This window comes from Mauremys reevesii, linkage group 4 (genome assembly GCF_016161935.1).
Source record: "Mauremys reevesii isolate NIE-2019 linkage group 4, ASM1616193v1, whole genome shotgun sequence".
Lineage (NCBI taxonomy): Eukaryota > Metazoa > Chordata > Testudines > Geoemydidae > Mauremys > Mauremys reevesii.
The window spans coordinates 65,609,705-65,637,548 of record NC_052626.1 but is presented as its reverse complement, the minus strand read 5'-3'; the positions used below and the strand labels follow the sequence as shown (position 1 = coordinate 65,637,548).

Genomic DNA, 27,844 nt, shown 5'->3' with positions numbered 1-27,844 from the left:
AGGAGCAGGGGGGGCTGGATAGAGAGTGGGGTCCGGGGGGGGGGGCGGTTAGGGGCGGGGGGCCCTGGGAGGGGGCGGTTACGGGACAAGGAGCAGGGCGGGTAGGATGGGCTGGCAGTTCTGAGGGGGGGCAGTCAGGGGGCAGGAAGTGGGAGGGAGTAGATAGAGCACAGGGGCCAGGCTGTTTGGGGAGGCACAGCCTTCCCTGCCTGGCCCTCCATACAGTTTTGCAACCCCAATGTGGCCCTCGGGCCAAAAAGTTTGCCCACCCCTGTTGTAAACCATTCTTGTGAACTTCAGACAGCTGTATCCTTCATTTTAAAAGGTGTAATATGGTTGATCTTGTGGTTATAGCACAGATCTAGGGGTTCAGAACCCTAGGTTTTAGTCTAAGCTGTGTCACAGACTTCTGTGACCTTGGGCAAATCGTTTCACCCCTTTTTCCTTATCTCTAAAGTGGGGATGATGATTACCTCTCAGGTTTATTGCAAGGTTTTAATTTATTGATGTTTTACAGAATTTTCAGATCCTTGGAAAAGTCCAATAGAAGATCACAATTTACAGTACTGTCTCTCAGGGTTACCTCAATCACTTGTCAGTATAAATGCTTGAATCTGAATCAGTTCTCAAACATATGTGCAAAATAATAAAACAAATGAATGGGTGTGGGCAGGGGAATTTTTAAAGGCACAAGTAGCAGGTGCTTAGTTTTCATTTGTACCTTTGGGAAATCTCCCGTTTGGTAGTTTGTCAGGTTGCTTTCGATTGTTGGGCGACTATTTTCACAAACTTTCACCTTATATTTTTTTTAAAAACCACTTTAGAGTTCCAAAAACATAATTATATGGACTTTACCCCAAAGTCTGAGGTCAGTTAAATTTCCTCTCCTTTTAAGATGCAATTTTGCACAGCGGTGAATGTCCTCAACTTCTGTCAATTTGAGTGGGTTTGTCTTGACTAGGATTTAAAGACATGGTGTTACCTAATACTTTGTAACATGTTCTAATTCATTCTAATGTTAATGTAGACTTCAACACGTGCTAATCTGACCAAATTGCTTCACCAAGGCTTTCAGCATCTTGCAGAGCTAGACCCTAAGAGGCTAGTCAAAGGCAAACTGATCTTTAACCAATAGGAAACATGAAGTAAATTCTGGAAGTAATTTGTCAGGAGAATACTTCAGAACATTTAGATTCTAAGCATGTTTTATGCAAGTTAAGTATTTCTGGCTTCAGCCATCTGAGGTGCTGATTCTGCCTTTCTTGCACCTCGTAGCTGCTGAAGGCCGGCTCAGACAGGGTCCCATGGATCTCTACACTTCTCATTCTAGAGCCACCACTCCTCTGTCCTTGGGCACATAGTATTCTCTGATCCTTTTCACAAATGCCCACATTCATCTTTTCTTCTTGCCATCTCAGTTCAAGAATGTAATCTGTACTTCGGTGCTTGAGTATCACTGTGTTGGTTATATGCAAATATCCCAGAGCTTCTCTAAATAGGTTGACATAACTGTTAATACTCTGGAAGTATTTTTAATCTGAACACATTTATAAGCAGAGTTTTCTTAGAATTCACAGCTCTTCCTTTGTATAAAAAGTTACTAATATGTCTATCAAACAGTAACTAAGGAGTAGTGTGGGCAGATGCCATCTAGTGGCCAACCATGTTACTGCCTGTATTTCTGTGCCTGCAGGATAAGCTTGGGTCATCTGCTGCATAGCTGAAATTTGTTTAAATAGTCTCCTTTCTCAAATCACAATTGTTAAAACAATGATAACTTAATAAAAAGATATATTGAGAATCTGAATACTTAAAACTGAAGCAGTTTTTTATTTACTATCTCTTTATTCCCAGGAGTAAGCAATATCACTTCTGCTTTGCCTCAGAAAATTGCAATATGATAAAAGACTGTTCTGAAATAGTACAGACGTTTTATACTCAAACTAGTTAAAAGTAACATGAGATTTAAAAAAATCTTAATTTTTATTTTCAAAGACTGCTGTGGTAAGAGGATGGAGGGGGATAGATTCTTACTAGGTAAACATTCAATATCTATTTATAGTCTTCCATAGTTAAAAATACAGAATTAGATACGTGTCCATTGGCATATTTTGACTAGAACTTGGGGGAGGAACTTTGTGACTACTTCCTCATCTGGTCATTTCTACACTGCATTGTAAGGATCTCACAGATGCTGAAAGTCTGTCTACAAGCTTCCATGATGCCATAGTCCTTGGTTTTCTGAGCATATGATATCTAGCCAAAAGAGATTTTAGCAATTCATGAAGACTGCAGTTGAAAAAATCATTTAACTCAGACTGAAACTCTGGAGTTTAATAATAGAATCTCCAAGGATGTCCAAAACTTAACTCCTTTCCACCCCCCCCAAAAAACCCAAAACAATCTTTTATTAGTCTTTCTTGCTTTGGGTGACTTAATATGTTGTTAGAACATCACTTTCTTTCCTTTTAGAAAAGGACAACTATGTTTTATCAAGAAGATGCCAAAATTTGAATCTTAGACCCATATTTTTTCACACAAGCAAGCTAACTTTCACTAGGAATGGTATCAATTTTTCGCAAAAGTGTGAAGCATGGCAGATATCTTGGTAAAGGTGCATCCATTCAAATGGAAATAAGAAATCTTACATTTTGAGTGTTTTGTCTTTTGCTGCAATTTGTCATATTTCTACTTCCAGGGAATATTTTATCCCACGATAGGCTTTAAGTGCTTGAAATATTCTCCGTTTGCAGATTTGGATCTTGATAGATTCAAAGAGGTGTTGGGGTGAAGAAAGTATATGTTATGAGCTGCAAACTCTTCTGAGACAATGTTGATGTAATAGTATAATCTTTTAAGACAACAAACTTACTTTGCTGTCCAAAGGAGACTAGTCCTTAATGGCACATACATTTTATTGAACTAAATTATCTAAATCCAACAGATTGAGAGGATATTTTTGGTGAATACTCAATTCTGATTGTAATAATTGTATTGCCTCTGTTAACTCCCATAACAGGCTGTTAGCTCAGTTGTTCAAAAGCTTCAAGAATTGGGAAAACCCTTGCTGATTTACCTGTTTCTTTTAAAGATAATGTGTTCATGTGTTGAAATGTGATTTTTTTGATCAGTCATAAATAATAATGTCCTGGCCAGAATGTGAACCGTCTGATCTGATGTTGAAGTTGACTTCAACTACTAAAATCTTTCTACTGATGTAATTGTGAAACTTAATTATATAAATGGGATAAATCAATGGTGAAAGAGCAGATGTATGGGGCATTAGTTAAAATTAAACTTCAGTGACCTTCTGTCAAAATTGTTTGTTTTGGCAAACCATGGACACTTAACTGGAGAGTCTAACTGAGATCTTAAACTTACAAAAAGACACTGACATTTGAAACATTAATTCAAATATTCTTAGTGTCCGCTAACTACTATAAACCATAGCAAATATAATTAGATATAGTGGACAAACTTTCCTGTAGCCAAGTTTAGTGCTCATTGTATGCAACTTATAACATGTATAAATGTCTTGCCAAAACAGCCTTTTCCTCTTAGGTCTAATTTACAAGTGGCCAGGTTGCTCCAAGTTTTCTTTTCCATTACTTTTTTATAACTACTACTGTTACAAGTAGCACTTAAAGTCTCTAACTCAGTGGGAAGTTTTTTATCTTTATGCAGATATTTTCTGCCTATTTTGTGCAGTTAAAAGCACATCAGTTACACTCTTTTTGTTGGCTGTCAGTTGCGTTTCCTATCTCCTCACCTTCATGTACTTCTCTAGGTGGAGCTCAGATGTACCTGCCTGCAAGACTCTACAAGAATTTGGGGTATAGAAGCTTATGAGCAGTCAGGTGTATGTACAGAAAGGAGGAAGGAGAAGGTCTGATCATGTTAGATGTTGCTCTTGGGACTGCACACGAGCTTTTAAATATCAGGGAGCAGAAAAATATTTTTCTTATAAAATTAAAAAATGCAGGACACACAAGCTAAAGTTTACAGTGTTGATTTTGATTTAGTAGCTCTAAAACTATCTACATGAGAGATTGCCAGAGATATTTATTCTACACGAGATGGAGTTGATAGCAGAACATTTTCCATTAAAAGACTTTAGAATTCATTTTCTAATCTTTAGGCTGAAATATCCTGAATCTGGACTTTAGGGGAAGTTTCCAGGTTTTTGGGGAGAGAAGGGCACAGTAAGGACAAGTATCTTGTGGGTCAGGCAGTTTACTGTTTGGGCTTGATTTTCATTTCTGACTGTTTTCCTAAATCTAAGAACTATACAAGAACAGGCTTGCTCTCTCATCATTGTTGAAATAGATGCTGGTTTAGCCAATGTAAAAACATCAAATTAATGGTGTTTCTTTAGCTCCCAATAATGCCTTCATTCTCCAAACCCTGTTAAGTGCTTGATCCCAGATCTCTCTGCTTGCAGTTCTTTTCTCCTCTCCAAAGACAAGCATGGACACAAGTATAACTGACAAAACACTTATGCTCTCTATAGAATTTTCTTTTTCTTTTCAAGCAGAAACCTGGCTTTAAAAGCCTCTTAATTTTGCCACCTGTGGGATTTCTGCCTTAGTTAAATGTCATGGTTGCCAATTGCTAATGGTGGATGATTGAGTAGACTGTTGTAACAGCCACATGGCTCAATGCTTACAGTAGTGTATTTTCTATGAAACCCCACTAATGCAATTTGCCATTTCAAGTAGCTTGACTACATATTCACTGAAAGGCTACCACTGTACTTCTGTTGGGTTAATTCACTGTTGTTTCCCTGTATCTCCAATATTGTTTATTATCCTGACAAGCGTAATTTATAATGAATTGCAGTTGTGTCTAAAACGTATATCATGTAAATTGACATGAGAGACATCACTTTGGTATTAGAGGAGAATGCTAAGCAATCTAAGCTTTTGCTACCCCTTCCTGATATTTTGTTAATCCATTATGCTAGTCACATTTTACGTGATGACTTATTTGTTTTGAGATCTACATTTATAGCAATCTATTAAAATGTTACTCTTTAGAAATCAGCACTGCTGGGATGAAGCACTATTGAATATTTTGATCTTTCTTGACCTTTTCTTTAATAGGTAAGTTTAGTTCTACACTCTTCGAGACGGGAGGCTGTGACATGTCACTTGTGAACTTTGAGCCAGCTGCAAGAAGATCATCCAACATCTGGTGTGTGTGAAGGCCAGTCAGAAGGCTTCTTATCTTATCTGCAGTATAGTTACAAGCATTTAATTTCAGTTATAGAAGACCTTGAAGTATAAAAAATGTAATCCTGTGTGTCTCTTTACTATTGTGAAATCAAGTTTAGCAGAAAACAGCATTAAAGTGACACATACCTTGGAAAATTATTGCTATTCCAGATAATAGTAAGTGTGTTCACTCAAGGATTGACAAATGCATTTCCATATAGTCCGTAGAAGATAGTAAGTTCCCCAAGGGAAAAAAAACAATAGTTCCTTCAGAGCATATGATGTTAAATAAAATTTAGCAATTAGAGCTACAAAATGAACTTCCAGTTGTGAAGCAAATGTAAATTGATAATACTGTGTTATTGAGTGTGCGGATAGTTTGAAACAGTGTAGAGAAGTGTAACATGCCTGCCTGCAAACATAGCCTGAAAAGCAGGCTGGGCACTGGGAAGTTTTCCTGATGCTAGAAAGAGTGCTAAGTCTGCCACTTAAGTGCAGCAGAATTGCTCTGGGCCTACTACTCCACCCTCAGGATTGGAGTAACCTCTATCAGGAAATGAGATGATTCCTTCTGTGACAACAACTGTTAGCCAATCCAGGTATCTGTGACAAAGTATAGTTTATATGGTAGAGGTGAGGAAGAAGAGAGCATCTTTATTATTGTGGTTGTAGCAGATACTGTCACATATGAGCTCTTTGCCATTCAGTGTATGGGTAAGATTTGTTGTCACTCTTCTTGGTTTACATGTAAGAAGCATCTTAAAATGCAACTACTTATTTGTTTGAAATACGTTAGTATGAAGTCTAAGAAATTACAAAAATGAATGACGGTACTTGCGCTAAAAGGTTGGTCTTGTTTTGGGATAAAACTTCAGGCATTTTAATACACTGGAGTGGCTTGTTGAAGTCAAATGTAACGTTAATTTAAAGTATTTTTCTGTTCCTATAGTGACACGGACTCTCACGTATCAAGTTCTACCTCAGTTCGCTTTTATCCACATGATCTAGTAAGTTTTTTTTAATTGCTTGTGATAAAGCAACCTTTTGCCTATTTGCATGCACATTTTTAGAGCACTGATCCACCATACCTTGTACCAGTTTTAAAAAAACAACTTTTTTGACTTGGAAAGAAGCTCATATTCAGTATTGCAGTGCCTTCAGACATATATACATGCACATTTTAAAGCTAAATTCATCTACAAGCATAACTACATGAGTAGTCTACACCTTTTAAAATTGAACAAAAAGTACATGATCTTCAATTTTGTATAATTTGGTCATAAAACATGTTGGAATTAGGGGTTCTTCTGACAAATGTCGTCATAAAGCTGACCAAAAGATTGATGCATGTACTCAGGTAGAGCCCTATTCCTATGCACCTCTGAGATCTGTAGGAGGTGTGAATTTCTATCCTGCAGTCCTCAGAACCAATCATGATTCTCCTATCAAGGTATATACTCTGCCACCAGGATCTAATGCGCAAAGGTTAGAACGTGTGAAGTGAGACACTTAAGTAAAGCCAAAGGCCCACACCAAATCACTGAACATACAGTACCTGTGCAAAAAATTCTGCAGTTCCCAGTGTTCCTGTGACACACAGATCTCATATTACTGTCAACACCAAACATACCTGTGTACTTCCTTCAGCGTTCTACCATTCCCATACCATTCAATGCGCAAATAATCAGCATTCTGATGATCCACACAACTTATGGTTGAATGATGAAACTTGTTAAATCGCTTAACCAAAAACAGAGGTTGGAATTTTGGTGCAGAGCAGAAAGAAGCTTGTTTCTTCCTGGCCCTGCACAGGGTTATGTGATTTCCACAGCTCAATCCTGATGTCCGTTGGAAACATTGTGACTTTCCGTGGGAGCATCCTTTCAAGGGAGAGCGCCCACTCGTTGATGAGTACTACCTGTGTATGCAGCCCCATTCTCTGTTCCCCTTTCTTGTAACTGCAAATTCAGAAAATTCAGACAAACGTAAACCGTATGAATACAAATTGACACTTTAAGCCTCTACTTAGCTGCATGGATCATTTGATGCGACAAATCTTTTGTAGTGACATTGCTTTAAAAGGATTCTGTCAAGTTTTAAAAAACTAATGTGAAAAAAATCAGGTTTCTGCTAGGACTCCATTTTAAATTGTATGTTCTGAATTTTGAAAATTCCTCTTAAAAAAAGTAATAGGATAATATAGGAGAACTCTGAAACTGACTCTACACACATAGCTGTTGAATGTACAAAGTAACCAAACTGAAAAATAGCTTATTTTATTTTGTTTACAATAATCTTAGATGTAACTACATAGGTACACAATTTTTAGGCAGGTGTTTTTTGTTTTTGTTTTTTTTGGTTCAAATTGAACAATGTCGCTTTCTAATTTTAAAAAAGAGCTTAAATTAAATGCCAGCTACAACTCCATATTCAAATATTTTTTACAATCTCTACAGAATTATACGTAAAGAATAAATGGGACCTCTTTAAAATGTCACTTGGCCTTTTCACAGTATTTACACACTTGGTTAGGCAGTAGGGTTTGTACTACATACTTTTGTAACACTGCTTCTCTCTCTTAAGTCACGTGTATCCTGAGGTATCAGTAGTTTTGTGTGTTCTGTGGTGTTACTGAGATTTCAGGGAAGAACTCTGACATTAAATGGCAGGGGAAGGAAGAGATAGGAAAGCATAGCCAATCATGAATAATGCTTTGCTAGTGAGAGCAAACCCTATTGTTTAAAACTTAAGTGTATCTTAAATACTCTAGGCATAAGTCTGATAATTGAAACATGAGTATATTGCTTTGCCCCCAAAATCAACAACCAAGTCGAGCATGGGTTTGCATGCAGCATAGCTGACTACATGAGATGTCAATGTATAGCCACTTATCTAAAATCAGAATTAGTCTCTATCTGTGGCAAGTATTACTTTTGCTTGCCTCATTAGTTCACCTCTCTTCAGATTTGGAGTTTCCACTATAAATAAAATAAATAGTTTAGCAGACACTTGCATGTTGCAAAAGTAAGAATGCCAAATTATCTTTGCATGCATCTCTGCTGGTGCCACTCACATGTCTGTCAACAGGCAGAGAAAATAAGTGGTAACTAGCAAATAGTATTTCAAAACCAAAACTACTTAATCTTCAAAGATGTAGTTAGTAGAAAGTGTAATTATAACTTGTATTCTTAATACTTATTTTCTTTTAGCTTTCTCTTCCTCAGATCAGGTTGAACAGGCTGTTAACTATAGATACAGATCTGCTGGAGCACCAGGACATTGACTTAAGCCCTGACCTTCAGGACCGTATGCAATCACAAGAGGAAGCAGCCCAGAAAGTTAAACAATACTATCGCTTTTGGATCCTACCCAAGCTGTGGATTGGCATTAATTTTGATAGGCTAACTCTCTTGGCTTTGTTTGATAGGTGAGATCCTCATGTACTACCAGATTGCAGCTCAAAGGAGCAAAGATTAAGATTTGTAACTAAATTGTGAATAATATACCATATAGTACAAATGGATGTATCTTTGGCAAGCCATATAAATTTATTGAACACTGAAAAAAGAAATCGAACAAAATTTAATTGTACTAATATTGTGAAAGCTAATTTCTATTTTTTCATCCCACCCTCATTAGTATTAACGTGGAAAATTCCAAATTATTGATTCAAATATAAGGTACCTTATATGGAAACCAGATAGTGACTTCTCTAGGAACTGTTTAGAAACAGAATGAGAAGGATTGCTCTTGCACACTTGGCTGTAAAACCAGATAATTGGCTTGGTACAAGATAACGTTAGCTTCAAAACCACTCCAAATGATGGTTACAAACTGAAATAATGCAAGTATGATTCAAGAGGTGACAGCAATCCCAGAGTGTCATCTTATAGGCAGAAATAGCTAAATCATGTTACTTGGTGTCACCTGTTGAAATAAAGTGAGCATGAATCCCTTTTGGACATGTTCAGTGTATTGAAGTTTAAACAGTAATTTTAATTTTTCCTCAGTGTGATTGTCTGTGCAATAATAACTATGTAAACACCTATTATTTCTATTAGTCAGCATTACCCTGTAGTTTGCTTAGTGCCACTGAGTGAGAGTAATTTCAACTCTTGCATTACACAGTCCTGTTAAATAAATAACCATGTTGCATACAAATAAGATGGCTAAAGTATTTTTTTTCTTGCCTTCCCTAATGTGATGTTGGGCTCCTAAGCACCCTTTACGGAACTCTGAGACAGGCCCATGTTACAGGCCACCATTCTTCATCTAGCTGAGCATTTAACTACTTTCTGAGGTCATCAAAGCTGCTTCTTAAAGGCCCAATTTTTCAAGATGCTGAGTGTCTTCAACCTTCATTGAACTCATGCAGTGGATGGCGAATGGAAGGGAAGGGGCAATGGGTCATTTAGTGGTGGGCTGGAGAGCAAGCCAGGCCTGCACTTACCCAGCAGTGGCGGCCCTGGGCCAGAGGGCTGGGCCTCGTTCTCCATCCTGAGCGTTGCAATGTGGTACATGGGGTCGGAGTGCCATTTAGGTTTAGCTGGGCCAAATGTGAGCGAGTGGCATTGCAACATGGTGTACTTGGCAAAGCAAAGTGTCCAGTCATGTGGGACAGGAGCTGCTGCTGCTGGGTGAGACCAGGCACTCCCTCCAGCCCCTTATGAAAATTTGTGTTGTACACCACCTTTTGTCAACTGTAAATATGCTTCAGAAGGCACCATGTGTATATCAAAAGGCTGTTGGGATGGCAATTGTCACCCCACCCTCCCCCCACTGCCTCCCCCATTTCCATTTATCTCAATCACTGAACTCACGGTAGCTTCTGCCTAAGCTTTGCTAACAGATATGTATTACAGTTTGCTAATATGTACTATGCAAGAGTTCAGGCCCATTTTGCTACCAGCAGCATAGCTTATTTGCTAGGCTTCTGTGCTAGCTGTTCTCTGCCAATCTCTTCTAAACCTATCCCGCATTTTTATATTACTTTTTTTCCCCCCCTACAGGAATCGTGAGATCCTTGAAAATGTGTTAGCTGTCATCCTAGCTATTTTAGTTGCTTTCCTGGGTTCTGTACTCCTTATAGAGGGCTTTTTCAAGGATATCTGGGTCTTCCAGTTTTGCCTGGTAATAGCCAGTTGTCAGTACTCACTGCTCAAGGTACCTTAGTTTTTTATCTTAATTTTTAATTACAATTTTGAATAATAGAAATAAACTGTTGAGGACTTGTGTGACAAACTTTCTTATTCAAAGGTGTCTGGGAAGGCTGAGTGCTTAGGCTACCAAGAACTTTGGAAAGAGAGCTGTATAGAAGTTTGTAAAACAAACATTTTGGCTTCTGCTAAAGTTTAGAATAAGGCCACACAAGGTCATTTCACTGGAGTAGTCTTGGATATATTTGTTTAACAGGAACAACAAAAATCTAAACCTCTCTGCCCATGACATACCACCACAAGTGTGGTCAGGGGAAACAACTGAATTGAAACCCCCTTGGTATAACAAAAGGGAGTGATTGGTAATGTGTTCTGTTAGGGCCCTGGACCTTGGGAACTCGCTTCCTTCTGGTCTGGTATGGCCTGAGTGTGTTAGCCATTCAGAGACATGGCAAAGGCCCATCCTTTCTCCCTGGCCTGTTGGAGATATGAGTTTTTGTAGAGTTGGGTATTGGTGGTGTGGGGATTATGTGGAGATGTCAGTTGTTTTATTTGTTGATTTGATCTGAAGAGTCTGTCAGTGTATTTTTAAAAGATTGGCAAGGAAGGTCAGAACATTGAAGGACACTTTTATTGTATTTCATTATTTAAATAAATGAGGATTTCACTCCAAAAATACACATAGATATTCCCTTTTCTACTCTATATCATAGCATTTCACCAGATGTCAAATTGCCAAGAAGGTCATTCCAAAATAGAGTTAGGTTAAAAGATTGCTTACATTCCAAGAAGCAAAGGGAGTTTGAGAAAAGAAGAATGGGTCAGAAGTAATTTGGATCTCCTCTAGCATGAGAATTTCTTCTATAAAACTTAAAGATAATCTGTGTTGTGTTATGAGACTTGTAAAAATTGATCTTCCAGCATCCCAGTCTCTATTTAACTGTCTACTCATGATTCAAAAACTGCTTGCTGTAAGAAGTTAACTGCTTTTGCCCGCTAGTCCTGAGTGAAAGTGTGTGCAGAGAAGAAGCTTGTCAAAGTTTAATTTCCAAAGTAAAAAGTTTCTCAGTATCAGATTAGTTAGTGTTGGAAGTTCTGTCAGGTCCCCATCAGGCGTTTTAAATTTCACAAGGTATCTAGTAAATATTTACAAAAGTTACAGATTTCTAGTGGCTGAAAGCCCCATGCTGTGTCTCAGATGTCGCACCTGGGCCAAGTAACCCACCATCTGTGTAGTCTCCCTCATACAACTAATGAAATTGTTGCTTGCAGATTCACTGTAGAATCAGGGTGACGGTTGGTTGAGTTTCCTCTATAACAGTGGTCGAGGACTCTTGGCATGGCATAGACATGTGCCTTACCGTCTCTCAGATGTTATTCATAAAGTCAAAATGGCCAAGAACTTAAAAACTGGATAGTAACAGACTGTGAAACCCAGTATGATTGCAACTGGTAATATTCTGAACCAAAAGAGCTCTCAAGCATGCTTGAAGCTGTTTCCATTGCTTTATTCGGGTTCAACAGACATTCTAGGTTTCACAGTGATACACAGATGGACTGACACTCGTGGAATCTTATCTATATAATAATCCTGGAATCTTACCTTGAATCAGGGTTACCAACTGGAATAATGCTCTAAAGATAGCAGCCCCCAAAATAATGTTCCTCTCTTTCCATTTTACTTTCAGAGTGTTCAACCAGATTCTTCTTCCCCTCGACATGTAAGTCACTGCGTATGCCATTTCAGTACCCTAGTGGGTCCAGCACTTCCACCATTGAGGGTTAACTCTCTTTGCCTGAGTCCTTAGCATCTGGGGAGAAGTGCCATCTTTGGGATGAGAGACTTCTATTATTGTACAGAATTGGGAAATTTGAGTATTTAATTCCAATTATGGCTTTCTGTAGGTTGGGCAAGTCACAACCTCTTTGTTGTAGTTTTTCAATCTCTAAAATTGTGACTATTTAACTCTCAGGTGTATTATGAGGACTAGTTATAAAGCACTTTTGAAAATGGAAAGAGTTCAGATTGTTACTGTTGAAGACTGAGAGCAGAAAATTTTATTAAGCATGTATTAGATCGGTCTGACAGAAGTTTATTTTACTTGTGACCTAAGCCAGAGGTGAGAAACTATATCAGGCCTCTTAAGGAAGCTATGTACAGTATTGTAGGTGGTGGTTACTGTATTTTTTATTATATATCTAACAGTCTAGCTTTTTAGCAGTAGCAAAATCTGACCAATAAATACAAAATGTTTCTTAGTTTGAGGTATACATCTAATAAAAACAAACACATTTTTCAGTTTTATTTACAAGAACACTTGGCGCATAGTCTGTTTTAATATCTCTGTAAGGAACGTTGTTTAAAAACCTGATGGGGAATAAAGGTAAATCTGTTCGTCTAGAAAGGCATTGAACATTGGAGCCATAAGTGTCCCTGTCTTTACAGCAATATAAGACAGATTAAAAACTCCTCGATGTACTGTCATAAAATATTCTTTAAGAGATGTTGACAAACTACGGGAGAGGACTTTTGGAGAAAAGGATGGACAAAAATTAAAATTTGTGGTTATGTGAATTTATCATTATAAATGTGAAGAGCACATTTCTGTCCAGTAATGAAACAAATCTTCTATCATTTTCAGGGTCATAATCGTATCATAGCCTATAGTAGGCCTGTTTATTTCTGTTTGTGTTGCGGTCTTATATGGTTGTTGGATTATGGCAGCAGAAATACATCTACAACAAGGTTCAGGTTGTATGGAGTGGTCTTCACCAACCCATTGCTGCTGCTGTCTGCCAGGGACTTAGTTATAGGTGAGTTACTTTCTTGTACATGAGCATCCAATAACCGGGATATTATATTAACCATGGGTTAGAGTTGGCTATTCCACCACAATGGAGGCATTTTAGGCTTTTATTAAATAAATCTCAGGTCCAGATCTCTGTGTCAGACTGTTGCAGCACTACATTCTCACCCCAGTTCACTCTCCTTTCATTTGAGAGAGCAGCTTTAGGCTTTCTGGTGCCCATAACAGAGCTTTGGAGTGTGAACATTTTCCTCTCTCAAACCACTAGGAATTTAAAATAAGTGTATCAATGTTGGTGGTGGTGTGTTTATTATTTGTATTTGTATTACTGTAGGGTGAAGGAGTCCTAGTCATGTACCAGGACCCCATTATGCTAGGCACTATGCAAATGTGGAACAAAATATGGTCCCTACCCAAAGGAGCTTACACTCTATACGAGAAGCAGCAGCAGATCACTACAGACAGACTGGGGAGTACAAGTAAACAATGAGATAGTATTGGTCAAGCATGATTGGCAATGGTATCTTCTCCAGGCTCTGTCCATCTTTGAGATAGCTTTCAATGTACTTTAACTCTCTCTGTACTGTCTAAAAATCCACTTCTTAATCCTTTCCTTCCAATATTCTGCTCAGGTAGGCTTGTCTCAACCCATGCAATTTGTACTTGTATTGATAATTGTGCTCATAAAACCCAGTGAACAGTTCATTGCCCCTAAATTCTTCTCTTCTTTCTGAACAATTAACACTAATTTATTTCAGATAGAGAAAATGCCTTCAAAGCAGCTAGTAACAACACTGAGGGCACTGTTTCACAAACTGTTTTGCATTTCACAAAGAACTGTACATTGGTGGCAAACTTAAACTGCTAAGGAGAAGCAAAGAGCACAGATCTGAACCCCAAGACCACCAGAATTCGTTCATGCCTGGAGAAGTAAGACTTGTCTGCCAGAGAACACAGACGCAGGGTAAGACAAACCTCAGAGTTGGTTGGTTTCATTGACGTGCTGGCATCACACTAATGAGAGCTCAACTAGGACATCTGTTATCATTTGGCCACCAAGTGGGACTTGTGGACCTGGTTCATAGTCTAAATCCACTCCAAATGTCTGTCAGAGAACAGTGCTACAACAGTTCAATACAGGTAGTCTGAACTAAGATGGGAGAGAAGGAGCTTAAGATGTCGCTGTTGTGGTGGAAAAGCATATATAACCAATGTGTAATGTCCAATTGAATGGTTGCCTTGGGTGGGGAGGGAGGAGGCAGGGATGGAGGGAAACTAGAATTAAAGAAACAAACATCTTCTCTTCTTCAATTTGTAAACTTATTTATCAGTTGCAGTAAGGTTCTTCTGACTGTTCAACAAACCTGTGGTGGCACAATAAAAGCCAGGGTGAAGTTTTGGCCCTGCTGAGTTAAATGGGGCCAGAATTTCCTCCCTGGAGTTCTGATCTGATGAGAGGCATGATAGCCTTCATTCTAGTGAGTGAAAAATTTACAAGGCCTTATACCTGAAGACCCTCTTCCATGGTCTTTACTATGTGAAAATGAAAAGCTTGTGATACAAAAGTCCAGTCACGTTAGACTGGCTCTCACAGATTTCACTGGTGATTAAATTGGGAGTCAGCGAAGATGTACTTATCCCTCTGAATGTTGGAATGTCGTGACTAATCTAAGTTGGAGGTGGAAGTTAAAGTGAAGTCTGATATAATTGGAAACTGTTAGAAAGTCCATATAGTATAGCCATAGCAATGTTGGATTGTATCTTGTTTGACTATATCACAGAGCTTAAAGAAACTATGAGGAGTATTGCAGTATATCAGATTTTCCATACTCACTTTTTTTACCTTTCTTTTCCGTAGTATTTACGCTGTGTTTCCCTATAGTATTCTTCATTGGTCTACTGCCTCAGGTGAATACATTTGTGATGTACCTCTGTGAACAGCTGGATATTCATGTCTTTGGTGGCAACGGTGAGTGCAGCTTTTATGTCAAAGATAGAGGGAAGTATTAGATCAGGCAACTGCTACCATTTTCCAAATCAAACTAATATAATTTAAAAGTCTCTATTTAGTAACATGATTTCCAGGTCTGGGCTCAAAATACAGAACCTACTGAAGTCAGTGAAAAGAATCCATACTCATTCATGTAGCACAGTTCTGTAACAAAGAGCAATTCCTTTCACAGTGTAAGTATAAGTAAAATACTTATGCTTTTACAGTAAGAGACATCTGTCAGAGCTTACTGTTTTAAAAAGTTGCAAAATAACGTACTGGTAGAAAATTCAATTCTAGGGCAGGAAAGGAAAACTGTTAACTTCTCTTTAAAAACCTACCAAATGTACATCCAGTAAGAGACTTGTGCTTGGGTGGGGGGCAGAAAAATGGTCCATTCACAGAAGAATACTTCTTAAATTGTTGTATTTGGTATCTAGATATGATGGTAAAAAGCAGATCATGAATGCCTAAGATATGTAGAACTGTGACATCTTTATAACCCATTTATCAGTGTGCTTGCAGTTCCCACTTCAAGGCAGGTGAAAGTGTACCTGTACTGAGAACTCCTTATTCCCATCTCCTTGTTGTCCTCTACATTACTTAAAGATTGCTTACTGCTTCTCCCTCACTTATCCATCCTAAAGTTTCTCTACTCTTATCCACATCTGATCAGGGGCAAACATGGTTTTAAATCCATCAACATAGCTACTTAATTAGCTTGTGATGTTACTGTTGATCACTGCTAAGAGTTACTTTCTTTTCATCTCAGGTAAATTAGGCATACTGTACGCTTCTCAGGGCCAGGGGATGCAAAAGAGCAGCCCTGTGCCCAATACATTTTTTTGACTAATTTTAGTTGTGGTGAGGATGTAAACATCTTCAGTGTACCTGTATTGTGAGGGTTCATGGGCACAGTTTAAATACAGTAACTCCTCACTTAACGTTATAGTTATGTTCTTGAAAAATGCAACTTTAAGTGAAACGATGTTAAGAAAATCCAATTTCCCCATAAGAATTAATGTAAATAGGGGAGGTTAGGTTCCAGGGAAATTTTTTTCACCAGACAAATGACTATTTTCTCTCTCTCTCTCACTCACACGTTTTAAACAATTTAATACCGTACACAGCAATGATGATTGTGAAGCTTGGTTCAGGTGGAAGTCAGAGGGTGGGCTATTTCCCAGGGAATGCCTTGCTGCTAAATGATGAACTAGCACTTGGCTGAGCCTTCAAGGGTTAACACATTGTTGTTAATGTAGCCTCACACTCTACAAGGCAGCACAAATGGAGGGCAGGGAGACAGCATGGCAGACAGACACACACACTCTGGGGGCGGAGGGGGATATGCACATTGCCATTCTAAGTACATTGCCTTTTTAAGTAGATCAGCAAGCTTCCTCCATCCTGAGCCCTGTTGTGTCCCCCCTGCTCTATGGAGATGGGATAAGCGGGGGGTAGGAGCAGGACGGAGGGGGACACCCTGACATTAACACCCCTAAGGCCTGGTCTACACTAGGGGGCGGGGTCGATCTAAGGTACGCAACTTCAGCTACGTGAATAGCATAGCTGAAGTCAAAGTACCTTAGCTCGAATTACTTACCCGTCCTCATGGCGTGGGATCGACATCCACGGCTCCCCCGTAGACTCCGCTACCGCCACTCGCTCCGGTGGAGTTCCAGAGTCGACGGGAGCTCGTTCGGGGTTCGATATATCGTGTCTAGATGAGACGCGATATATCGAACTCTGAGAAATCGATTGCTACCCGCCGATCCGGCGGGTAGTGAAGACGTACCCTGAATGAGCATGTTCTCTAATTGATCAGCAATGTAACAACGAAACAACCTTAACTGGGACAACTTCAAGTGTGGAGTTACTGTATTAGGTATACATTTAAATTAATACCTTTCCTGCAGCATCCTTGTGTTCTCAGATTTCTGAGTAGACACTTTCAGTCATGCAGTGCTCCTGATGCCATGTCAACTTGCACTTTCACTAGGATTTGAAAATATCTCACTCATCACTTCATTACCAAGCTCACCTATTGCGTTACCTAATCTCCTTATCCCAAAACATATGCGTTCATTACTAGGTGCCCACCTTAACTTTTTCAATGATGTGTTTCAAAAACATTTTTTTGGCAAGAAATATTCATCAACAAAAACCAAAATGAGAACAGATTATATAAATTAGTAGTACTATCAACTATGCAGGGCTCCGAATTTAACCTTCCATAATAGTATCAAGTGTCAAATTGCCTCCAGCTTCTAAATTTATATTTTTTTTTTTTATAAAAGAGAAAATATTCCCTGGTCTGTTGCTGAGAATTAAGAAGATTAATCACATAGGTCCAACATAGTGTTAGCTTTCAGCTACTGCGTTTGCTGCAGCAATAGTTGACTATTCCCAAGGCAGTGCTGTTGAATAAATGGTAAGGAAAACATGTAAATCATGCTCAGTTAAAAAAATAACTTGTGGGCGGGAGAGAGACTGTATTTGTGAAGTAGTAATCGGTAGCATTTTTCTAACATCTGAGCAGGTATTGAAGCAACGAAGTGTTGCAATTTTTGTAGTTTTTTGTTCAATCAACTTTAAAAAGGCTTATGTCTTCACGTTTGTGCAGCTGATCCTTTTTTTTGCCCCCCTTTTACTTCCAGCCACTACAAGCCTGCTTGCAGCCCTTTACAGTTTTATCTGTAGTATTGTGGCAGTAGCATTATTGTATGGATTGTGTTATGGCGCCCTGAAGGTGAGCAGAACATTGATAGTATATAAATATTTAGGATTCTGCCTTTCACTTTTGTTTACTTATTTACGTTTGTGAAAAGTGAGTGCAAAGTGTTACCATTCTGATTTGGTAAGGTTTTACACTTACTTTGCCATATGTTTAATTTCATAAGATCATGTAACAATCTAATACGCGCTTGTGTTCAGTGAAGCTCTCCCCATCTCCCTTCAATTTATTTTCTGCACTGATTCTTGTGTGGGGCACATAACAGCTGATCAACTAATTGCACTGTCTTCATGCATTGGTGTTTTTCTTAATTCATCCAAAAGATTGAATTTAAAAACTCACTCCCGATGATGCAAAGAAAGCAGGGTATAGTTTGCTCTGCCGAAGTGGTAAATATCTGTTTATGGGAGAGGGGTTGAGAGGCAGCTGACAAGCGCAAGGGAACAAATAAAAATGTATACTTGCACAAAGTACAGTTTAACTTTGAAAAACAACTTTATAAAAATGACACTCTGACTTCCATGTTTGTGTGTAGCGTGTCATTGATTTCTAGGTCAAATGTGGTCAGTTTACAAGTAAATTGACTTTTTCTAACTGTCGGTCCTGCATGCTCAGCCTGGGCTTTGAGAGTCAACCTAGCTTCTTTTATTACTTGTGATGATGGAAAGATTTACTAGCCTAATTGTGCCCTTGGTGAACCTATTGATCTGCAGTTGTTTTCAGTATCTTTGCAGGGGTGTAACTGATTAGATGATAGTAAACAAATCAGTTGATATACAAGATAGAACAAAACTTTGTTAAATCAATCTGATCCCTGCAGATCCAGCATAGTAGGAGTAAAAGAATAAATATTTGTTTTCATCTAAAGTCAGCAAACGTTACAAAAGGATTAGTTCTATTGAGTAAGAAGGTGACACTTTTTTACATAGTCTTTTCAGAATGGAACTTCAATTTAAATAATTTGTAAGGGATTACGATCATGTGGTATGTGGTAAATAGTACGTACAGTACATTAAAACTATTGAACATTTAATTACATGGGTAAATTACATGACTGTGTGGTACTTGTAAAATAAACGTCAAATAATAAAACTATTGCAGTCTTCTAAAACCAAAATGAGGATTCCTTGTGAATTACTTTTGAACCCAAGTGATGCAGCATAGTAAACAGGCACACTAATTTATTATAGCCTTAGATGGAGTTTACCACCAGCTTTGGGCTGCATTCCCAAGCAACCCGACTCCAAGAAGACTCAGTCCTAGTGTGTCAACAAGTACCACAAGAGAAAGTTGAAAACAATTTATTATAGTGTTCATATGGTATTCACCACTTACATAACATGGTTATAGGCAAACTAGAAGCGAATATGTAGATATTTATGAAATAAGCACTAATTATATAAATAAAGTGTATGAACATGGGCATTCTAATCTTATGCTTGATCAGACCGTAGCACTCTTAAGACATGATCATTAAGGTTAACAGGAGTTTTCCATTGACTTGAACAGGAGACAGTTCAAGCCTTTATTTAACGGGCATAAAAACTGATTAAAGGCTTTAACTTACAGAAAGTATAGGTGAACATTTTAACAAAATACCTTTATTTTGAAAAGCATATGACTTTTTTCATCTTTCCTTTTTCTTATTACTTTACAAGTTTTCTGATTTGTGATATTGATTTTATATATCCTTGTCTTTCTGTTAAAATTTAATTCTTCTGTCCCCAGGATTCTTGGGATGGCCAGCATATTCCAGTCCTCTTCTCAATATTCTGTGGCTTGTTAGTAGCGATATCCTATCATCTCAGCAGACAAAGTAGTGACCCTTCTGTACTTTTGTAAGTGTCTGACTGTATATCTGTCCTCAAGGCAACCCTCAAGGGAGATCCATTGTGATCATTAATAGAAACCCAGTAGTACCACTGAAACTGATGTTGGTCCAACCCTGTGGAAAACAAAAAGTGGGGGGCGAGTGATGGTCTGGTACTTAAGATTCTGGCTGGGAACTCTCAAAACCCAGGTACAGTTCCCTATGCTGCCACAACTCCCTTTGTGACAGTGGGCAAGTCACTTAATCTGAGTTCCCTGTGTATGCAATAGGGATAATTGTACTTACCTACCTCATAGAGATGTTGCAAGAATAAATACACGAAAGGTTGTGAGCCACCTAGATACTATTGGTAAAGACACCATAAAAATACTTTGAAAAGCTTCTAAATGTGGCCATATCAAGCTTTATTACTAGTAGCATCTACTAAGAGTTTGGCTGATTGGTCAACATGGCCCTACAAATTAAAGGAGTGTGGGTTGGTCTGTTAGAGCTTTAGTTAGTACTAGAGTCCTTGGTTGTCTATTTTGCATTTGGACCAACCAGGGCCGGCTCCAGCGTTTTTGCCGCCCCAAGCGGGGAGGAGGGGAAAAAAAAAAAGCCGCAATCGGCAGCACTTCGGCAGCAGCTCTACCGCTGCCACTTTATTTTTTGGCGATTCGGTGGCAGGTCCTTCCCTCCGAGAGGGACTGAGGGACCCGCCACCGAAGAGCCGGACGTGCCACCCGTTTCTGTTGGCCGCCCAAAGCACCTTCTTGGAGTGCTGGTGCCTGAAGCCGGCCCTGGGACCAACAGAGACTACTTGGGAGGTGGGGAGTGGAAAATGTGAACAGATTTTATTGAGCTTTTCCTTTCAGTAAAAGAGAGATGAAGCAAACAGGCTTACCTTTATATACCTGTTGAGATTTCTAAACTCCTTTAAGTAAGTTAAGCCACAAAAGATAGTAGATCGGAACCGCTTATGTTCTATTAATTTATAATAGGCCTCTGATTTTGTTACCTCTTCTAAACCCACCCAAATCAATGTATTTATCACAGTGAATTCTTGCTTTGCATCTTTTTAGCTCTTTAGTACAATCAAAATTTTTTCCTAATTCCGAAGACAAAAACCCAGAGGATCCTCTGTCTGAAGTCAAAGATCCTTTACCTGAAAAACTTAGAAATTCAGTGGTAAGTAGGCTGGCTTTTTGTAAAACTCAACCCAGACATATACTGAATCCTGGCCAATAGAGTATGTACTAGTTTAGTGTTGAGTTAGTTGGAATTTGTTAGCACTATATACTCTGCAATCCAGGGCTGGGACTTTTAGGGAGCCTCAGGGTGTAAGGCATTCGAGTCCCATTGACTTTCATTTGACTTCAAGAATTTTAGGTACTTATATTTAACATGGTGAAAATAACTCCTTAAGGATTGAGTTAATGCTAATGGGTATTTGAGTCAAAATTTTACATTCAGAAGACCATCTACCTTTAGAATGCATTTCCACTTTGAGTATAAAAGTGCTGAATCTGTTGCTTCATTGACTATCAGTATTGAAACCACACTGTATCTTTATCTATACACCCAATTAAAAATGCACAGCCTTGAGAAAAAGTATTACCTTTGCCTTGACAATATAAGCTATCAAAAAAGAGATACAATTAGGAAGGCCAGAACTCCCAAATGATAGAGCAGTGAAGAATAATTGATGATGTTCTGTAACTCATGTTCATAATTTAATATGTACCCAAATAAACACCATAATACTTGGTGTGTGTATGAAGGCTCAAGTGGAAAAGAGTGATAGTTGCCAAAAGATGTTAACTCAATATTTTTGAATAAACAAGAGCTTTGGGCAATCCAACCCACCAACAGACACTAAAAACTAAGGAAAGCTGGTGCATTTTTTTAATGAAGAATGAGTTGCTTCTAGTAACACTGGAGACTTGCTCTGTTGACTTAATTTTATTATCACATTCTTTGGATACCTAGAGTAAATCCACTGTAAATGCTTGTGAAAATAACAGTATCCAGTTGTTATCCTGTTTCACATAAACAAGCAGTAAGTGAGAAACCTAAGAAAATTAGTCTATTTAATTTATCCACGAGAAGATTAATTGTGTTCTAAAAGTACACTTCTACCCCAATATAACGCTGTCCTTGGGAGCCAAAAAATCATACCGCATTATAGGTGAAACTGCGTTATATTGAATTTGCTTTGATCTGCCGGAGTGCGCAGCCCCGCCTCCCTGTAGCACTGCTTTACCATGTTATATCGGAATTCGTGTTATATCGGGTCACATGTCGGGATACAGGTGTACCTGCATTGGGAGAAGATTTACTGATAGACAGTATGGGGCTTTTTAATCTAGCAGACAAAGACATAACAAGATCCAATGGTTGCAAACTGAAGTTAGACAAATTCAGAAAAGAAATAATGTATGTGGGGTTTTTTTTAATAGCAAGGGTAATGAACCATTGGAAAAATTTACCTAAATATGTGATGGATTCTTTCATTTGAAGTCTTTAAAACATGATCATGTCTTTCTAAGAGATGCTCTTGCACAGCATGAAGTTATGGGCTAGATGCAGGAATTACTGGGTGAAAATCTTTGGCCTGTGTTATGCAGGAGGACAGACTAGATCACTGTTTCTTTCTGGCCTTAATAGCTCTTAATTCAGTTACATACATTGAGGTAATAGGCTCAAACTTTGGAAGGGAAGAATATCCGGAATGAAAGTGTTTTGTCCATTAACTTTTCATGTATGGCGGTGATCAGATGTTTTAAATTAAATCATTTGGGCAAATGCTCTTGATCAAAACCAGGTAAGTAAGGGTTATCTTCCATGCACTGGTGCTTGTTGCAGTCCTCTCTTGGGAGTTGGGAAATAAAAATGGTGGGAATTTTGAAAGCACTTATCTAACTGCTGCTGCTGTCAAAGTTAGAGAGGAAAGTTCAGTTGACATCAGTGGAAGCAGATTTAGGTCAGTGCTGAACTCTTTTGACAATAGTTCCCCATATTCCTTTAACTAACCAAAGAGGTAAGTGGAGGTGACCCTAGGACTGGAAGAAGAGTACCAACATTTATGTTCTCTCAAGCTATTTTCTTTTTATTCCATAGAATGAACGGTTACAATCTGACCTGATAGTGTGCCTCGTCATTGGTGTACTCTATTTTGCTATTCATGTCAGTACAGTATTCACAGTTTTGCAGGTAAGTTACTGCATTATGCCTCACAATTTATAAAATACTTGTACTTTATCTTTTCTTGTAGATGCCTTTTTGCTAATGCTACTATTTAATACTCTTTTATGGTTGTACCCAATGGCCCCATTTGGGCTTGGGGCATGACTTACAGTAGGTGCTATTCAGACATACAGTGTGACTAATACCTGCCATGAAGACCTTTTTAAATCTCAATTTTTTTGTGTCCCCAATATTCCTCTCCCTTTTCTTCCCATCCTCCCCGCTCCTACTTCTCTATCTAGGTTCTCCACTTTTTTTGATAAAATGCCCTTCTTTCACTCTACCCACCCACAGAAATACCTACAGGCTCATTCTAGAGGAGGGAAAAAGTAAACTGACAAAAAGGTTCAAAGTGGTTTCATCTGTTGTGTCCAGTTGTCGCTCCTAGACAGTGTTCATCTCCCATGGGATGGAAGTGGGGGGTAGAGAGATGGTTCCTTGCAGGATATCAGGGGAACAGGAGACCTTTCCTTACAGTTGCTTTCTAAGCTTCCACCTATCAGCCTAGCTGTCATTAGCATATGCTTCAGAATACCCTTAAATGTTTTCAACTTGACATGTGCCTTAAAGCCGCATCATGCAACAGGATTTGCGTGGGTGAAGGAGTCTGTCTAAGCAGATCTAGTGGCGGAATTTGCTATTTACACATCAAGCTAGCTGCCTAAGTAGCTCGAGAAACCTTCCAAAACTGTTTAGTTTGATTACAGTATTGAAAGCAAATGTAACTTTCACTCTGAGCAAAAGATCAAATTGCTAGGGCAAATATGATGGGCCAAGTTGCTACACAGATGACATACGCTAGATTTTGGCTACCTGGAAGAACTAGAATGTCTAATTTGTTTGTCCAGCATCACTGTTCCAAGTAGTTCGAAGAAAAGAAATGGCATGAATTCTGGAAGGATTCCAGTACTCTATTGCTCTCTATCATTCCAAAAATAGAGAAGCTCTTGTTAAGCATTTGTGTCGGTTTATTTTTAAATCTAAACGTTTTCAGATGGAGGGTCCTTCTAGTTGAGCAGAGATGACCACATCCACACTAGTTTTTGCGAAGGCAGATGTTTTTTCCAGGGAAAGTCCAAACTTCACCTATCCCTGATGAATGTGGCCTTCATCCCCAACTGGTTATCTGCTGTTGAGTTAACTAAATAGTTTATTACACTCTGGTTTATTTTAAATGGCCAAAGACAGCAGAAATTTAAAAATGAGCTTCTTGACGGACCCATATGAAAAGTTTTAACTTTGTGAATTCACAACCACCTTCCTACCCATGAAAATATGATTCATAACCCCAATTTAGCTCTGGCAATAGGCACTGCTGTAATATAAAATGCATACCCATGTCTCTAAATGTCAGAGGGGTAGCCGTGTTAGTCTGTATCCACAAAAACAACAAGGCGTCCGGTGGCACCTTTAAGTCTAACAAATTTATTTGGGCATAAGCTTTTGTGGGTTTATGAAAGCTTATGCCCAAATAAATCGGTTAGTCTTTAAGGTGCCACCAGACTTCTCGTTTTCATGTCTCTAAAGATACTGTGTTCACATATAGTGAGTGTTGCTGTAAAATTCTTAAACAGAAGTGTGCTCACATACATGGAGGTGATGTTATTGTTGTACGTAAAGGGTATACTTCAGTAAGAGGGTGCTATTCAACTCTTCAAGAAAAATCTTAAAAATATAATCCAGAATGAGGATCAATCTCTTCTGCACTTGCACCTCCTTTTTATCTAGCAGAAATCTTCCTTCAAGGATAATAGTTTTGCCATTTTAGGGAAGAAACGCAGAAGAATCAGAACCAACTGTCTATTAAAGATCAGCAATCCTATAGAAGAAAAGGTAGCAACCCCATCTTCAGGGAAGATCAAAAGTAGAAAAATCTTATCCTCAGAGGCAACACTCATTATTTTACATTCTTATAGCTGACATACTTTCTCATGTTAAAAGAGGAATTGAAGTCCAGACGTGCTTTTACAGGCTGATATATAAAGGTTATAGAAAACATCAAGTTGTTAACTGATTTGCTTCTTGTTTATAAGACTGAGAACCTGTCTTTTGTTCAACTCCGCTTTTTCTTTAGCCTGTCCTTAGCTACGTTTTGTATGCGTTCGTGGGCTCCGTAGGATTTTTAACCCATTATGTGCTGCCTCAACTCCGAAAGCAGCTTCCTTGGCACTGCTTCTCTCACTCATTGCTGAAAACCAAGGAATATTATCAATTTGAAGTCCGAAGTAAGTATCAGTAATTTTTTTTTTAATTTGCACTAATGGTTGAGCAGTTTATATTAACTATTACTTTAACTTTTTGCTTCACAACTTCTCATTGCTTAAATGTTTCAGGGTCTCTGATGGACAGTGTTAATTCTTTCCTACCTCAGCATGCCTTGCTTGATCCTGTGGCATTTTATGTATCTTTAGTAAGTAATAATGATGGCGTCACATTAGCAATGCTATTGTTATGATGACCGCAGTTGCATTGAATCCTTGTTTTTAGGATCTTACAAGTGTTGAAAACTTACTCTGTGCTGAAACTTCTCTTGCAACATTTTGGCAAACATATATTTTTTCACTGTCTTTTTTTTCAATATTTTGGAGGGTTTAAATTGTTTGTTTTGGATATTTCAGACCCACTTGTATACTTTCAGCTTGCTATATTGGTCCTTATTAAAAACTAATGCTTTTAGCATGTTTGTAGAAATTTAGTTTGGAAATAACAGCCAAAATCTGAAAATAGAATATAGTACAGTGCGTTATATTTGTTTTAAAGGGTACTAAGTGTGAAACTACACATATACATGCTTAAACGTACATTTATCTGCACTATAAATCTAACAAATGTACTTCCATTTTACTACTTTCATTAATGAAACTCTTTATGAAACTTGTTTTCTAAGGAACTTTCATTTGAAAAAGGTAGCAAATATACCCGTTAACCAAAAAAAATCCTTACAAAAAGTGTTAAAATGAGTTTATATTTACATACAAATAGTATCCTTCATGTGAGGATCTTAAAAGCCTTTATAAAGGTGAAAATGTATAAGTGGGAAAACAGACAGAAACTAAGGCCCCAATCTTGCAAGCCAATCTGTGTGATTGGACCACCTATAGCTTGCCTGCAGCCCCATTGGCTTTAGTGGAGCCTTACTTCACATGGTGTGGAGTGTGTATGCATAAGCATTTGTCCATGCTGATCAGTGCCTAAATATTTCCAACAAGATTATATGGCAAGCCAGTTAAAAAATCTATATAGAACCCAAGTTTCCTGACTCCTAGTTCCTGCTCCAATTGCTGAATTGGGCTAGTGAAAATATACCAGAGAACCGTCCAACTCTGCATTCAGATCTTGAGTTTGCAGGCAGCCAGGTTTAGAGGTAAAAAACCATTTTTATTGAAGTTTAAAAGTTCACACATCTCATTGTTAACCTGAGCCAAATCTAGCATTTCATACAAGAAGCAAATAAGAATTGCTAGGTCAATAACATTCTAATAGCCCTGTAAATAGAAATTAGTAGATAGCTGAGTAGTAAAGAAGAGAAAATAAATTTATAGCAAGCAAGCAAGCATCTTATTTCTTTACCTAGTTTTAGAGGGGCTGTCAGATTTGTATCTAAAACTTCATCTCATACCAGAAAGTATTTGTGGCCTTCTTCTAATTAACCTGCAGTTTAGTCAGGTAAATTTCTGTCTCAGCATCAATACCCATAATGGCAGTTTTAAATTCCATTATTTCAGTGATTACATATTCAAATAAATACAATCAGTCTGATTTGATATCACATTTTTTTGATGAAAAATATAAATGAAAAATACCTACCTAAATACAATTTTATGACTGAGAATTAACATGCACACAAATTTGGTTGCAATTAGGCTGCAGTGCTCACATGTTTGTAATATTGTGTGTCTCACTAATATGTATATGCAAAATTAAATCCATATACATCATTATGAAATTTTAGAGATCTAATGTACCATGGCTTGGCCCCTTGCACAGCAGAGAGAATTCACCTGAGGTAGGGCAGGCAGTAGTCTGCCCTCCCTGAGCGCTCTGCTATGGGCGAGGAACAACTTTAATTTCTGCTGAGGGCTCTAAAGAAGCCTTGCTACTGAAGGCTGCAGTGGAGATGTTTGAATCAGTATCTCTCAGCTATCCTAACTCATTTCCTGGCTATTGCCTCCCACCTTTCTGACTGTTGTGGACCCCTGTGGACTTCCCTGGTGATGGGGAGGTTGTGGCCACCTTGTACCCCTGCAGCCTCTTCCCAGCAAATTTCATATCACTGAGGGAGGGGCATAATTGAAAACGGACATAATCCAGAGCTGATTCCAGGCCTGTGTGAGTGCTGTCCGTAACCTTGGGGTCGGCTTGTAAACGAACCAGCTTACGATAGAGTATATATGGTAAATTCTTCTAGATCGGGGTCGGCAACCTTTCAGAAGTGGTGAGCTGAGTCTTCATTTATTCACTCTAATTTAAGGTTTCGCGTGCCAGTAATACATCTTAACGTTTTTAGGTCTCTTTCTATAGGTCTATAATATATAACTAAACTATTGTTGTATGTAAAGTAAATAAGGTTTTTAAAATGTTTAAGAAGCTTCATTTAAAATTAAATTAAAATGCAGAGCGCCAGGACTGGGGCAGTGCGAGTGCCACTGAAAATCAGCTCGCGTGCCGCCTTCGGCACACGTGCCGCAGGTAGCCTACCCCTGTTCTAGATTGTAGGGACATATATCTGAAGCATTTTAATTCAAATATGGGTGGAAAAACATTATTTTAAAACAATCAAAATGAAATGTAATTTTATCAGTAGCTATGGTAACAGCTTCCATCTCTTCAAAAAAGTAATCATGTTTGCTGATATACAGAAACTGTAACATTTACTAAAATCCAAAAC

At 38.4% G+C, this 27,844-nt stretch overlaps 1 protein-coding gene across 5 annotated transcripts in view; it reads left to right on the top strand.

The window, feature by feature from the left end:
• The window catches only part of PCNX1 (pecanex 1), a 134,490-nt gene that overhangs the window by 65,244 nt on the left and 41,402 nt on the right, over nucleotides 1–27,844 (top strand). For 4 of the 5 annotated variants that reach the window (XM_039534582.1, XM_039534581.1, XM_039534578.1 and 1 more), the window contains 12 exons: nucleotides 5,103–5,193; nucleotides 6,163–6,220; nucleotides 8,423–8,640; nucleotides 10,223–10,376; nucleotides 12,058–12,090; nucleotides 13,012–13,183; nucleotides 15,035–15,145; nucleotides 17,824–17,915; nucleotides 19,629–19,738; nucleotides 20,793–20,898; nucleotides 22,831–22,923; nucleotides 25,031–25,181. In XM_039534582.1, coding sequence (XP_039390516.1) covers nucleotides 5,103–5,193; nucleotides 6,163–6,220; nucleotides 8,423–8,640; nucleotides 10,223–10,376; nucleotides 12,058–12,090; nucleotides 13,012–13,183; nucleotides 15,035–15,145; nucleotides 17,824–17,915; nucleotides 19,629–19,738; nucleotides 20,793–20,898; nucleotides 22,831–22,923; nucleotides 25,031–25,181 — 1,389 coding nt within the window. The remainder of the gene's footprint in view (nucleotides 1–5,102; nucleotides 5,194–6,162; nucleotides 6,221–8,422; nucleotides 8,641–10,222; nucleotides 10,377–12,057; nucleotides 12,091–13,011; nucleotides 13,184–15,034; nucleotides 15,146–17,823; nucleotides 17,916–19,628; nucleotides 19,739–20,792; nucleotides 20,899–22,830; nucleotides 22,924–25,030; nucleotides 25,182–27,844) is intronic. The other variant, XM_039534580.1, reaches the window with a different exon arrangement.